We start from the raw sequence: 15,341 nt of genomic DNA, 5'->3' as shown, positions 1-15,341 counted from the left end.
ATGTGGCTATGTCTCAGAAAAGCACTGCTGATGGGCATACCTGCCAGGTCCCGGGCATACTGTTCCCGAGAACGATCCATCTGGCACTTGTGGCTGGCCAGTACCTTCTTCACCAGATCCAGCATGCCAAAGTTTTGCACGATGTTGTTGAGTAGGACAGCATCTTAAAGGGACAATACCAACACTTAGTGAAAATCTAGGTCCTTCCTAAAGTTCCTAAATTTCAGTGCAGGACTGGCTCCTGAGGAACTGCCTATGAAAGGAGCCAGCTCCAAAGATGGTTAGAGTGTATATCAAAAGACTCTCCTACTGACAACTCCCCTCAGCACAGTAGGGTCCTATGTTCAGGTTCAACTTCCATCCCAGCTACATGGCAAGGCCTGGGGCTGGCAGGAGGGAGACTCAGACCCCCCTACCTCGGAGCTGCAGGGGTGGGTCCTGCACTCGCTGCTGCAGGCCTTTCATGGTTTCTTCTAGCTCCTGTTGGAATTCCTGTATGACCTCATCCAGTAAGCCCGCATCTTTCAGTCCCCGCCAGAATGCAAATGTATCATCTATGATAGAAGAAGAGAGTCAGGTACGCAGGAGACAAATTGATGTACAGGGTAACTGACAACAGGATGTAATAAAGGACATCACCTCAGGAGGTCAGCACATGAAGCACTGAGGCCCATAAGTCTAGTGGGTCAGTGGGTGGATCCTGAGCCCAGCTATAATCAGACCATGGGTGGGTAGTTCCTGCCATCGGCCCACCTGAGACACTTAGGGAATATACCTCCAATGGTTGTGGTCCAGTCACCAGGGTCCTCACAGGTCTCTATGGTGATGGTGGCAGGTGAACCATTCACTGCAGGTAAGACAGAACTGTGGGTGAGTGATGCTCTACATTAGAGCCCCCAGAACTTTAAGTCCTGATGACCCTTTGCCACCTGAATCCTTTGCCACCCATTTTCACAGAACTGATAAGCACAATACACTTGTAATTCTCTACTTCATATTGAGTTTATTTTCAACCACAGATGTCTTTAAACTCACAAAGAACAGGAAAACACCCTCTGAGCTATCAGTCAACTTCAGCAGCTCCCAACATTTTGCTCCTCTGGTTCTATGTGCAAGCCCCTGTGACTAAGCCTTGGGAAATAGGCAAGGAAACCCTCTACCCACCTTGCCCTCCCTTTCTTTGCACTATTGGTCACTTTTAACTCGTCTAAATTTTACTGACACCAGAGTAATCCTAGAATTTATCATATTTCCATTTTATATATTAAACGAGAGATAAACTATCCATTCTAATATATCCCCAAGCACATTTCTGATACTATAAACTTAACTGTCCATATAGTTTGCACTTAAAAGTTCTGGAGTTTCTGCCCAAAGCTTCATGCACAGACCTAGCTCAGAGGCTGACTCAGAAGCAGACATATATTCCAGAAAACGTGCAACTATCCTGGTACTCATTAATATTGTAATGCTTGTGTGTCCTGTATGCATGGAATCAACTGAACAGGAACATTTCTCCCTAGCTATATAATATTAAAGCCAAAGACTCAAAGATATTCTAAGTTAAAATAACAAATAACCAGAAGACCTAAGAGCTAACACCAAGTCTACCTTTCCTAGGCACTAGCCTTGTTTAGAGGGTTCAGAAAGCCCACTTGTTCAGGAGATGGCACTAGCAGTTCCTATTCGTCCTGGCCTGTCACCTACAATCAATGCTCCTTAATTAAGGAGCTACTATTTATTGACTATTTACTGTAAAAGTTATTCTATACAGTTTTTTTTTGTTTGTTTTGTTTTGTTGCATGAGACCTACAAAATAATACCATGAAACTGGCATTCTGGCTGGTTACCATCTTACTAAGGCTTGCAGAAGTAAGCTAATAAAATTTCTTCTAGTTATAATGGGGCTATACACTGATAAACATATCAGTTGGAACCATTACAAGGTTGAAAATGCATTTAATACACCTAACTACCCAGCTCCAAGTATACTTAAAATACCTCACTAGCCTTTGAAGGACTGTGACTGATTATAATAAGGTAAGCTGAGTCAGCCAAGACCTGGACCTCTCATTCCCCACAGTGTCTTTTGTTCTGATATGTATCTAGAAGAACTCTGCCCTGACCCCCTGGTGTACCTGGTGCTTTGGGTCCAGAAAGGAGTTAAACAATAGATACCCTCAGATTAAGGTAAACCATAAACATGAACCGAGGAAAGAGGTAACAAAGGTCAGTCCCTATGACACTGGTGTCCCTGGCTTCTCAAGAGGAAAACACAGTACTGTCAGAAGTGCTGAACCCTAACCCTGACTCTGCCAAATCTTGACCACCAGTCTACAACAAAGCACTTTGAAGAACACAGGGAAGAACTCATAAGGCCTAACTATCTTTCCCCATCCCCATATGAGGCTCTTCAATTGGCCTGGTTACAGAAAGGCCATCCATCCCTGATCAACATGGAAGTACATGTCAGCTTAACACTGTAGAAATTGTGAAGTGACACTGGTAAAAAAGACAATACATCCCAATTTCACCAGGTACACAATAAGGAGCTCAAGACACAACTTCTTTCTCACCTCAGTTTACAAAATATCTCACTCAGAACTGGACAGAATTCTAGAAAACTGCAGGGTGGTGGTGGCACACACCTTTGATCCCAGAACACGGGAGGCAGAAGCAGGTGGACCCTTGTGAGTTTGAGGCCAACTTGGTCTACTGACCTAGTTCCAGGACAGCCAGAGCTACCCACAGAAACCCTGTCTTAAAAAAACAGAAAGGGGGTGCTGGAGAGATGGCTTAGTGGTTAAGAGGTCCTGAATTCAATTCCCAGCAACCACATGGTGGCTCACAACCATCTATAATGAGATTTGGTACCCTCTTCTGGCATGCAGGCACACATGTAGCAGAATACTGTATAAATAAATAAATCTTTAAAAAAAGAGAAAGGGAGAGAGAGCGCAGAGAAAGAGAGAGAGAGAAAATAAGAAAAAAGAAAAATCAATCTTTCTACAACCCTGATGGATGGGCAGCAACAGAGAATATCCTAAATTGTCACTCAAAATCCAAATGACAGGAAAGACCTATATCCAGCTAACAGTAAGAGATCTAAAAAGGACAGTTTTTCAAAATCACCAAGCACCAGAAAAATGTACCACCAGTTCAGGCAGACCTTGAGTGGGAGAGAGCAGGCCTAGGACACAAGCCATTCTTAAACCCTCTCTATACATTAATTACTATCTTAAAATGAAAATAAATGAAGAGTGTTTTAAGATAACCCATTAGCAGCCAGTTGATAGTGGTACATGCTTTTAATCCCAGCACTCAGGAGACAGAGGCAGGCAGATCTCTATGAGTTCAAGCTCAGCCTGGTCTACAGTTCCAGGGTAGCCAAGGCTACATAGAGAAACCCTGTCTCAAAAAAATCAAACAAAACAAACAAACAAACAAAAGATTCCCCATTTATAAACCCAACAAGTCCCCCACATATGATCCTAAGAAGGATACGAAGAAGAAAGCTGATCTAACACTGTAGGTCCCCATGTAGAAGGAGTGCTCTGTAGGGAGCAGACAAGGTATATGGCAGCCAGAGAGGACTGGTCAGGATAGCTGCAACTGACCTGCAAGAATGGCAGCCTCTTGTACTTACCATCAGCTGCTGCTGGCGTGAGTGGGATGTACTCGGTGGATGTGGGGCTACTCAGGGACACACGGGCCCCTGAGAGGTCAATCTTCGTGCTGCGGCAGGTATTAGAGCAGACCTTGTCATGCTGGTAGAAGTCTAGCTCCCCAGAGTCCATGATCTTCCTGTGGAGAGGCCAGAGCAGGCCAGGTGAGACCTAACTGAAAATACATCATCCACTATGACTTTGATTGTGCACCTGTAGGGTGTAGCTCCAAAGGTTGCCACCTGAAGACAGGTTCCTCAAGACAGAAGGTGGGCCACAACTTTGACTGTGCACAAAGCTCAAATATAAGTGCAGTACAGGTGGCACAGCCACCCCAGGACACCCACACAGCATGGGTGTGGGTGTTTGCAGGATGGAAATGACAACACTGGTGAGCAAGTATCCATACTGTGGCTATGGACCTAGGGAGCAGATACACAGCTAACAAAGGTCATGAGTGGCTCAGGACAGAGGCAGAGAGGTAGGAATGTTTTCCAGGGAAGCCTTACCTTTTGGAAAGACAGGAAAGGAATTCCTCAAACCTTAAGACAATGTCAAAGGCTATAGTCACTTATTCTCACCTATCGGGGTCTTCCCTTTTAAATACTCCCTCTGGTCTCTTTGAGGTCTTGGATTAAAACTCTACCAGTCTCAACCAGCCTATCATGACCAATAAACAGAAGCCCAGAGATTCTAGCTATATGCAGCCTATAGGCAGTACTAGCCTAAGGCAATTCCAACGTGCCTCCCCTGGCCAGTGGTCCCAAGAGCTATCCCATTAGACATACTCTAGACAACAGGGTTTCTCAGAAGTATAAGGCTGAGAGCTATGAGGAAGCTATGATTTCTCTGAGGCTAAATTCTGACTGCTCTGACAGAAAACAGAGCACCTTAGGGACTGAGTGTTTAGAGAGTGAAGTGGCACTGGTTACTGGAACACTCCTAGCCTGCTAAATTCCGGATACACAGACACAGGTATTGGTCATAAAGAACGTGAGCTTGACATGTCCTATGTACCTTGTACTTCCCAAGGGACTTTAACCAAAAGTAGTAAAAAAATATAGAAAGTAACCACTGGCGTGCTGGTGCATGCTTTAATCCCAGCACTTGGGAGGCAGAGGCAGGTGGATCTCTGTGAGTTCAAGACCAGCTTGTTCTACAGAGCAAGTCCAGGACAGCCAGGGCTACATAGAGAAACCCTGTCTCAAAAAAACAAAACAAAACAAAAACCTAGAAGTAAAGGGTACCATAAAGAGCTGTTAAAAATATTAAACCTAAATGTTTGATGTACAAACATCAGTTTATAACCCTAATTTTTTTTAAAGTTTTATTTATTTAGTGTACGAGTGCTCTAATTGCATGTACACCTGCACACCAGAAGAGGACATCAGATTCCCAGTGTAGATGGTTGTGAGCCACCATGTGGGTGCTGGGAATTGAACTCCGTACTTCTGGAAGAACAGCCAGTGCTCTTAACCACTGAGCCATCTCTCCAGCCCTATAACCTTAATTTTTAACAGTGTAATGTTCAAAATACACACACACACACCACCCCATACCACCACCACCAAAAAAAGAATTAGTGGAAATTAAAATAAACTTAACCAAAATTCCTCATCTTCAAAAAAATCTAAAATCAAATGAAAAACCAATGGCTATGAATCCCTCCCATCACCTCAAGTTGGTTAGATGCCCACCTGAGCATGATGCCATTCATCCGGATGGCTCTCTTCCAATCCTTCAAGGTAGATTTCCCTGCCAGGTGCACAAACTCCTTTGGGCTGATCACGTGTTCATCGTACTAGAAAGAAACACAGATGTACAGGACCTTCTAAGCCTGACTTGGACCTGGTGAAACTGTAACACAGCCCATTCTCCCTTCCTGCTTCAGGCTGCACCAGGGGCTCACAGCAAGGAAAAGAACCACAGCATGGCTCTAGCAGCCACAGGCCTCAGTACATAACATTGATACAGTATTCTGTTGGAATCTCCTCAGTGGCCAGGGTGAGTGGCAGCTTTCTACCTAATACTTGGCTTGCTGCAGCCCCACAAAAGTGTACTATGTGCCAGATGAGGGAGCAGACCACAGCAGAGAGAGCTTGTGGTGTACTCTTCCACTAGAACGGACATGGGAAATCTCTCTAATGAATAATTTATTCCTTAAGTGATATGCACCCATATCACATCAGAAAAATGTGGTACTAATCAAGACACAAGCATATAGCCTATTTATGATGTGAATGACCCCTTACCTGAAGGGGCCCACTGACATGCCACAGAAATGTAAAATGCACAGTGTTCTGTCTTGCACAGTGCTCATGCACTTCCACCTCAAAGTCAGAACTGCCCTCTTGACTCAATAGTGTTCTGGGGCTTGCTAGGGCAGAAAGCTTAGAAAAGTAAAACATACTATTCAATTTCCTTAGGCAAGTAATAATTGGAACCAAAGAATGAAAATAAAGCTCAGATGGACCAGTTGCAGGGCCCCAGGGACCACCTTTTCTAGGAATCCTGATTCTCAAGCCCAGAAGACCTCCACAGGTAGCATGTTCACAACTGTCTGCCATAACCATCTGCTGATGGAAGTGATGTGCCTAAATCCCTTAGAACCAATGCATCTCTTGTAGTCTAGAGCAACAGGAGAGAACTCTCTTCATGCTGCTGCTCAGGGCAGCACTGGAAGACCAATGTAGTGCCCAGCATCCAGCCCTTCACCTTACAATACCTCTGTTCATCTGACCTTGCCTTCCTGGCCTGATGTTGTGCAAGTCTGATACTATGGCTCCACTATCTGCTACTCCTTTCCTTTCCTCCCCTCATGTGGGATAATGGCTATCTCCATTTCTTCTCTGCATGCTCTATGCTGGGCCCTGAACATATTGTACCTTGGCTGTCAAAGCCCACCAACCACTGGGCACCACTGTGTAGCCAGCAGTCCCTCCTTTTATTTATTAATCATTTATTTGTTTGTTTATTTATTTTTGAGATAAAGTCTTGCTATATAGCCATGGCTGGTTTGGTAATTTCTATGTAGTCTAGGCCGGTCTCAAAATCACAGCCACCCTCCTGCTTCAGCCTCTCAAATGCTAGGATTACTATTAGCATTTGTAATCATGCCTGGCTACCAACATTTAATTTCCATCAGTGCTGCCCCTCATGTCTCTTACTCTCCATTCCTCCTTGCATCCTATGTTTCTGTCTGGGGTCTCTTCCTCTGTATGAAGCATATTCAGAAAATTCTCTGGAGAAGATATGCTGATGGCAACTTAATCTTGTCTGAAAATGTTTACTTCATACTTATTTTCAGGATTAACTTTACCATAATTCTCTTGTATCATAGGGACAATCTAGCATTATGTAACCTCTGCCTTCTACCATATTGCCTTTAGGATTACCCTGAGCAATTTCCCTCTGCTCTCTAGCCATTTTTATTTGGGGTACTTCTGTTAATTTGTTGGAGATATGGTCTCACGGTGTAGTCCTGGCTGGCCTAGAACTCTCTATGTAGACCAGGCTGACATTGAACTCATAGAATTCTGCTTCTTGAGTGTGTGCTATGATTTAATATATGCACCATCATGTTAACAAGCTGGCCCTTGTCTGGGGTATTAAAACCAGGACCTCTCACATAGTAGGCAACTAGTCTACTACTCAGCTACATCCCCAACTGGCTGGCCATTATCTCTTTTGACCCTGTTTTTCTGGTGCTTCATTATGATGCTGTCTATGGGACATTTATTTTTTTTTTATCTAATTTTTTATTTTGATATAATTTCAAGCTTACAGAATAACTGCAAGGATAATCCAAGAACTCTACTACACTTTCTCCAGAATCACAGATATTTCATTGACCCTTCTGCGCCACTGCCATTTATATAGATATATATATGCATGTCTTCTAGACTGGTAAGACCTGGGGCCCTGACCTCACAGTACATAGACATAAACTGCCTACAATCAAGATACTCTGACACAATCATGAAATAATTTTCCAGATCAGGAAATGATCAGTATGTTAGTGTCTACTTGCAGTCCGTATTCAACTATACCAACTGTCTCAATTAGAGCCTTTCTCCCTGGTTTGTCTTGATACAGAACTCAACCCAAGAATGATCACAAGGTTTATCAGATCTCTACATAAAGCCACTTTCCAACCTGCCCTCATCTTCCTTTACCTTTGCATTTTTGAACCATAAAGGTCAGGTTTTTATTTTTTGTTGTTGTTTTTAAATTTTATTTTATGTGTATGAGTGTTTTACCTGTGTGTATACTATGTGCATGCCCAGTGAAGGATCTCCTGAAACTGGAATTACAGATGATTATGAGTTGCCATGTGGATGCTAGAAATTGAACCCAGATCTCTTAACTACTGAGCTATTTTTTACAGCCTTTTTTTTTTTTTTTTTTTTTTTCCCGGAGGGGGCTTGTTTTTGTTTTTTTTGAGACATGGTTTCTCTGGGTAGCCCTAGCTGTCCTAAAATTAACTCTACAGAGCTCTACAGAGGTCAAGTTGGCCTCAGACTCAGAGATCCGCTGCCTCTGTCTCCCAAGTGCTGGGATTAAAGACATGTGCCATTTCCTCCGCTTTGTGTGTGTGTGTGTGTGTGTGTTTTAAAGCAGGGTTTCACTGTGTAGCTCTGGCTGGGCAAGAACTTGGTATGTAGGCCAAGCTGACCTGAAACTCACAGAGATCAACCTGCCTCTGCCTCACAAGTGCTGGGATAAAAGGCGTGCACCACTACTGCACAGTGGGTTGGGTTTTTTATTATAGTTCTGTGGGAAATTTGTGTTTAAAGTTTTTCTCAGGAGTAGTCAGGTTGTGAGTTTTGGGCAGGAATGACTAGGGTTTCCTGTCCATGGTTCTATCAGTTCAATGGTTGTCCACTACAGGAATTCTAATCCATCTTGACAGTTGCTTGTCCTAAAGCTAAGGATACAGACATTGGCAACCTGGCCACATAAGCATCTCAAAGCTTCCACACTGCTGCTACATCACTCTGCGTTAGGATGTAATATGTGAAGGATGCTCTAAGACTGTTCTTCCCCTTACTTCACAACTAGCTTATATTCACTAAAGACTCCTAGCCTACCGCTCTTTCCATATTCACTGGTGGACATTCTCATGAAAACTCTGCTTCTCTCTATGCACATACCTAAGAGACGTAAGTGTACTTAATATAAGTAGGAAAAATACACAAAATACATTGTGATACTTATCCTATTTCCCAGGCATTAAGCCACTGCTGAGGACTCAGTAGCTTCCTCAAGCCCCTTTCTTCCTGACACTCTATCCCAACTTCTGCCGTTTCTTGTAGTACCTTCCACATACTATTTCTACAGAGGAAAAAAATATGTTACATGTACACTATCCATATCCTCCACTCTTTTGAAATTACTGCTGATGCAAGTAGGATGACTAGCTTCCTACTCGTGGTGAGTTATATCTTTAGAAAAGTCAACAGAAAAATGCAGAGAGGACCCTTACTACTATCCAAGGACCACTGATGTGAAGAATTTTTTGGCTCTGTGTATGTGTGCATGTTTATACACATGTATGGAGGCTGTATGTGGTTTGAATGAGAATATCCAACATAGGCTCACATAGTTGAATACTTGCTCCCCAGTTGGTGGAACTGTTTGGGAAGGACAAGATTTGGCCTTGTGGGAGAAGGAATATCACTGAAGGTGGGCACTGAGGTTTCAAAAGTTCACACCACTACACTTAGCTAGTGCTCTCTCTCTGCCTCATGCCTGATTCAGGATGGAAGCTCTGAATCACTACTCCAGTGCCATGCCTTCCTACCTGCTGCCATACGTCCCCCCATAATGACCCTATGGAAACTCTAACCCTATGGAACCATAAGCCCCGAAAAACTCTTTTTAATAAATTACCTTGATCATGGTGTCTCTTTACCAATGATGTCTCTTCAGTAATAAAAAAGTAACTAAGACATTCTCCAAACCTAGATCTTACCAATTTGAAAGACTAGCTAGCCAGCAAGACCCATAGATTTTCCTGTCTCTCTAGTGTTGGGATGACAATGCTGTTTTTTTGTTTGTTTGTTTTTTTAATATATGGGTGCTACGGATTTTTTAAAATTATAATTACAACATTTCTCCATTCCCTTTCCTCCCTCCAAATCCTCTCATATACCCTTACCTATTTTCCTTCAAATTCTTGGCCTCTTTTTCCACTAATTGTTATTGCATTCACATATGTATTAACATACATATTCCTAAATATAACCTGTTCAGTCCATATAATGTTACTTGTATGTATGTTTTCAGAAATGACTATTTGGCACTGGACAACCAATTGGTGTGCTCTTCTCTGGGGAAGACCACCTCTCCCACTCCCAGTTTTCCTCAGTTGTCTGCAATTTTTTGTGTAGGGTTGAGGCTTTGTGGATTTTCTCTATTCAGTTTGGCATGTTTATTGGTATCATCCTTGTTCAGCTCATTTTTGAGCAGTCATGTTGGTGAGATTTAATGAATGTAGCTTCTGATATTACTAGGAGACACAATCTCATAGCAAACCTGCTGAGGGTGCTAGGGATTTTAACTCAGATCCTAAATCATGCATAGCAAGCCCTTTACTGAGCCATCTACCTAGACTTTCTTTCTTTTTAAGATTTATTTACTTATTATTTATACAGCATTATGCCTACATACAAGAAGAGGGCACCAGATATCATTATAGATGGTTGTGAGCCACCATGTGGTTTCTGGGAATTGAACTCAGGACCACTGGAAGAACAGCCAGTGCTATTAACCTCTGAGCCATTTCTCCAGTCCACAAAAGATGTTTTTATTTGTTTTTTAGGTAATACTAGAAGTTGAATCTAGAGTCTTTTGGTTGCCAGACAAGTACACTGAATCATATCCCAACCCTCTAGTGAAGGAATTTAAGAAGAAATTTGCCTGCAATAACACTATAGTTCAACATCCAGGGCAGTAATGCATCCACAGAGCAGCCAGGTCAAGAGCATTTGCTAGAATACAAGTAAAGTAACAAAGTTACAGAGTAGCCAGTACAAGAGCATTTGCCAGCTCTTTGGCAGAGATTGGACTGGCTAAGGATGATCAGCTTACCGCACATAGATTTAGATCAGTGGTTCTCAACTTGTGGGTCATGACCCCTTCAGGGGTCAAGTGATCCTTTCACAGGGGTAGCATATCAGATATTTACATTATGATTCATAACTGTAGCAAAATTACATGATGTAGCAACAAAATGTTATGATGGGGGTTCACTACAATCTGAAGAACTGTATTAAAGGGTCACAGCATTAGGAAAGTTGACAACCGTTGTTTTAGATGCTTATAGCTCATGGAAGCTTAACTGAAGACTTCCTTGGAAGGTGTAAAATTTCTTTGCAAGGTATAGAATTTACCTTCTGTATTGTGTCACAAGTTTAAAAGTATCACAGCTTAACTTAGCATAACACACTTATGCAATAAATTGAAAGGGGGGGCTTACCTTACTCATGTGTTGTTACTTGTTTCTCTCTTGTCATGCTAGGATTAAACTCAAGGCCTTGTACATGTTAAATAAGTGATCAGCCACTAAACTCCAGCTTGCTGTTATTTTAACATTAAATTATTTCAGAGGAGAGCCTTTCTGTTTATCTGGGAGTGCTTTAGATCTTTCTAAAGACAGACTGCAGTCTTTCCTCCTCATGAAGTCTCCTTCCTTGCAGACAGACTTGTCATCTTTTTTTCTCCTGCTTTTATCTGCCATTTTCTTATATCTATGAACTGAGTTTTGGATAAAGTCTTTGGTTCTATCCTCCAGTTCACTAATCATCTTTTCAGCTATGTGTAATCTCTGAAACTGGTCCACTAAATAATTGGTTTTAATTCTATCTATTTCTAGCTATGGTTTTTTGTTTGTTTGTTTGTTTGTTTTATTTTGGTTTGTTTGTTGTTGTTGTTGGTCAAGTTAGCTTATGCTTTAAAGTAATTATTTGCAGTTGGAAGATTGCTCAATTGGTAAAGTGCTTGCTGCACAAACAAAGGATCTGTTTGGATCCCCTGCACCAACATGAAAAACTGCGTACAATGGTACTTGCCTGCAATCTCGGTGATAAGCTGATTCTGTTGCCCATTGTTTCTGTACATGCTTACCCAAGGCACCTTGCTCCCTTGTGTCCAGTGCTTTGGTTTTCTTTCTCTGTTAGGTACCTCCCCACACCCCACCTTAGAACTATGTAGAAAATTACATATAGTAGAAGTGATTTCTTCAGAGGATTTTTCAAGAATTTCTATCAAACTGTGGGAGAAGTTAGGCCAGAAACTACTTAAAACTAAGCTCTCCTATAATAGAGGTTCTAACCATACATCATAGGCCAGTGTTCTAGAGAGTAAGCCTCTGTTCTCACTGCTTAAACTGGAGGTACCAGCATTCTGTTTAGAGTGAGCAAAGGTGGGCTGATATCATGAGTCTCATCAGTACCAATTTTAGAAACCAGCCCCTTTCTAAACACACTCCATGAAGAACCACAGGCTTCACTTTCTTGTCCCCAGCAGACAAAACTGAAATAACCCAAGTCTTAAGCAAGAGCAAGACTCAGCATTCTGTCTGTGCATTCTACCCATACTTGGGCCCTGGGACTGATGACTTTTACCACCTTAAAATACCTTTATGTGGGATGGAGAGATGGTTTGGTGATTTAGAATACTTGTTGCAGAGGACCTAAATTCAATTCCCAGAAACCACATGATGGATCATAACCATTCATAACTCCAGTTCCAGAGGATTTGATGCCCTCTTCTGGCTTCCACAGGCAAAAGGCATGCATGTGGTACACATACATACATGCAAGCAAAATGTTTATACACATAAAATAGAATAAATATATTAAAAATATTAAACCAGATTTATGACCATACCTTAGTAGGAATTTTTGGCTGTTTCAATACAAGGTGAGTTTAGGTATTCATCTACCACGTTGCCAGAAAGAGAATATCTTTCCCAGTCAACATCCCCTAACCACTAAATGAGACTCTTCAGAGCACACCTCAGTTGTCAAACAAAGCCACTTACAGCTCAGAGGACATAGCTTCCACTAAATACCTAACAGAAATAAGTGTACTTAGTATAAATAAGAAAAATGACATGAAATATACTGCTATACACTTATCTTCCTTCAAATTAGGTATGTCTTCTCACCAACCTGTTTCTGTTGCTTCACCTCAGCTGAGATTACTCTTGCTGGAGGCTTTCCTCACTGCGCTCATCGGTCCCAGAGGTTATCTGGTGTGCTTCCTGTCTCCCCAGGCTGGTGAGACTCAGCCTCCAGAGAAGTGTCCAGCATAGGCAGATGCCACCCCCAATTCCCAAGCAGGAGGAAGTGCAGGTAAAGGTGTGCGCCTCACCTGACCCTCACCTGAACACATTTCACATTGATGCCAGGGCACACAAACTTCCTCCATATGAGGTTAGCTCTGCTTTCTCCGCAAGTGATGGGGTACACAATTTCAGCCTCTAAGTTCTCCCCCTCTTCAGCCATCTTCACTTCTCACAGATACATGGACAAGAGAAAGTAGAAACAGAAAATCAGTTACAAACTTTCCAAAGCATTTCCTGCAAATGTGGAAAGCAGCTTGCCAATCTGAAACGAAACTGAAATCTAAGAAGGCCTGAAACAGAGCCCGGAAGCAGGGTTTCCCATCAATCCTAAAGAGAATTTCAGATGAATCCACAAAGAAGACTTAACTATTTATCAGTAACTATTAACCACAATGTTAATATAAGCTAATAAACAGCACTCAATTGAGGAACCATATTAGAAGACAAAAATCAAGCCATAGTGGAAATACTGCTGGGGAAACAAGTCTTAGGTAACCCAACTCTTAAATCTGGATGACACACGGTCCCATAGATATGAAAAGAACACCTAAAATCACTCACTGGTAGACAGAGGAAACAGGGAGGAGACATTGGCAAGACAACAAAATACAAAAGAGGAAAAAAACTACAAGATTTAGGGTGACTCTTCTTTCTTTTTTCCACCAGCGGCTGGTAGAAGCAGTATTCATTTCAGATGTAATGCGCCTTCCCTCTTTAGAAGACCTGGGACCTGGTCTCTTATATATTGCGAACAGTCAAAACAAGGGCCTCGTTAGCCCTGGCTTTACCTCAATTGTGGGACTATCCTGACTAACCAACAAAGTAGGCAGAATGCAGGCTTCCCACCTAATAGAGCTTCCCAGCCAATAGGGTTTCCTACCTAACACGGCTTCCTTGAGCTGTGAGGAGGCTGTAAAGGCTGCAGCTGCTGCAGCTGCTGCATTTTCTGTTTCCATGTTATCTTCTGTCAAGTCACCCCTGGTAGACAGAGAAAAAGAACATCAGAATCACCAAGTGCATACTTTGCAGTCCCTGGCACACCTACAATGTTCAAGGATAAATGTTACTACCGACAAACCAATTATACTTTTCTAACTTTATTAAGAAATTGTGGTGGCCCCCTGCACATATGTGGCAGATGGGCAACTTAGTCTTCATATGGGTCACCTATGTGGATCACCTGGTGAGGGGGTGGAGGTCCTGCTTCTAATATGGATTCTATTGCCTGCCTTTGGATCACTTCCCCTTGGCAGGGTTGCCTTGCCTGGCCTCAGTGGATGAGGATTGCTCAGTCCTGATGTGACTTGATGTGCTGGGAAGGGTTGATACGGGGGAAGGAGGATCCCCTTTTCTGGGGGTAAAGGGAGAGGGGAAAGAGAAAGGAGGGATATAGAGGACTGGAAGGAGAGGAGGGAGGGGGCACCTTTGAGATGTAAGGTAAATAAACTTAAATAAACAAGAAATTGTGATGGCTGTACAGTCACAGAAGAATGTACAGACAAGTGCCTATGCCACCCCCCAGAACATGTAGCTTGCATTTTTGCTTGCCTCTAATGCCCAGAATGGCATAGATAAACAAAGCCAACACGAGGAACTTATAGAAGCAATGAATATTTATGTGGAAATTCAAAAACCCTTTTTTCTTTCCTTAATAAAGTTTTCTGGGGGGCTGGAGAGATGGCTCAGAGGTTAAGAGCACTGTCTGCTCTTCCGGAGGTCCTGAGTTCAATTCCCAGCAACCACATGGTGGCTCACAACCATCTATAATGAGATTCGGTGCCCTCTTCTGTCATGCAGATGTATATGCAAAATAGAGCACTCATATGTAAAATAAAGAAATAAAAAAAAATAAAGTTTTCTGTTTCCAATATAATAATTTCATACTGTTATACAAAGTTGCTAAAAATATAATTTTTTAAAAGATTTAGTTATTATTATTTATATAGCATTCTGCCTGCATGTGTACCTGCGAACCAGATCTCACTACAGATGGTTATGAGCCACCATGTGGTTGCTGGGAATTGAACTCAGGACCATTTAGGAAGAACAGCCAGTGTTCTTAACCTGTGAGCCATCTCTCCAGCCTTAGAAATATAAATTTTATACAGCTTTGGAGATCAAACACTACCAACCAAATACCCAGAAAATACAAAATTTTTGAATGAGGAAAAAAAAATTCATCTTGATTAACCCAAAATAAGTTATGAGCAAACCAAAAGCAAAGGCAAAAGGTGAACCTATATAGTATTAAATTTCTTAAGGAGAGATTATTAGTAATAGTTATAAAATGGTTAAAGTTTTTTTTTTTATATTCAATATCCAGA

General features: G+C 42.1%; 1 protein-coding gene across 5 annotated transcripts in view; it reads right to left on the bottom strand.

The window, feature by feature from the left end:
* The window catches only part of Gmeb2 (glucocorticoid modulatory element binding protein 2), a 38,916-nt gene that overhangs the window by 3,623 nt on the left and 19,952 nt on the right, over nucleotides 1-15,341 (bottom strand). For 2 of the 5 annotated variants that reach the window (XM_021645900.2, XM_060382700.1), the window contains 7 exons: nucleotides 13,898-13,995; nucleotides 13,055-13,182; nucleotides 5,363-5,466; nucleotides 3,647-3,804; nucleotides 776-847; nucleotides 417-554; nucleotides 41-163 (listed from right to left, as the gene is read on the bottom strand). In XM_021645900.2, coding sequence (XP_021501575.1) covers nucleotides 41-163; nucleotides 417-554; nucleotides 776-847; nucleotides 3,647-3,804; nucleotides 5,363-5,466; nucleotides 13,055-13,182; nucleotides 13,898-13,995 — 821 coding nt within the window. Of the gene's footprint in view, nucleotides 1-40; nucleotides 164-416; nucleotides 555-775; nucleotides 848-3,646; nucleotides 3,805-5,362; nucleotides 5,467-13,043; nucleotides 13,183-13,897; nucleotides 13,996-15,341 lie in introns of those variants that run through there. The other 3 variants (XM_060382702.1, XM_021645909.2, XM_021645918.2) reach the window with 3 other exon arrangements.

Source organism: Meriones unguiculatus, chromosome 4 (assembly GCF_030254825.1).
Source record: "Meriones unguiculatus strain TT.TT164.6M chromosome 4, Bangor_MerUng_6.1, whole genome shotgun sequence".
Taxonomy (NCBI): domain Eukaryota; kingdom Metazoa; phylum Chordata; class Mammalia; order Rodentia; family Muridae; genus Meriones; species Meriones unguiculatus.
This window is presented reverse-complemented; position numbering and strand designations above follow the sequence as displayed.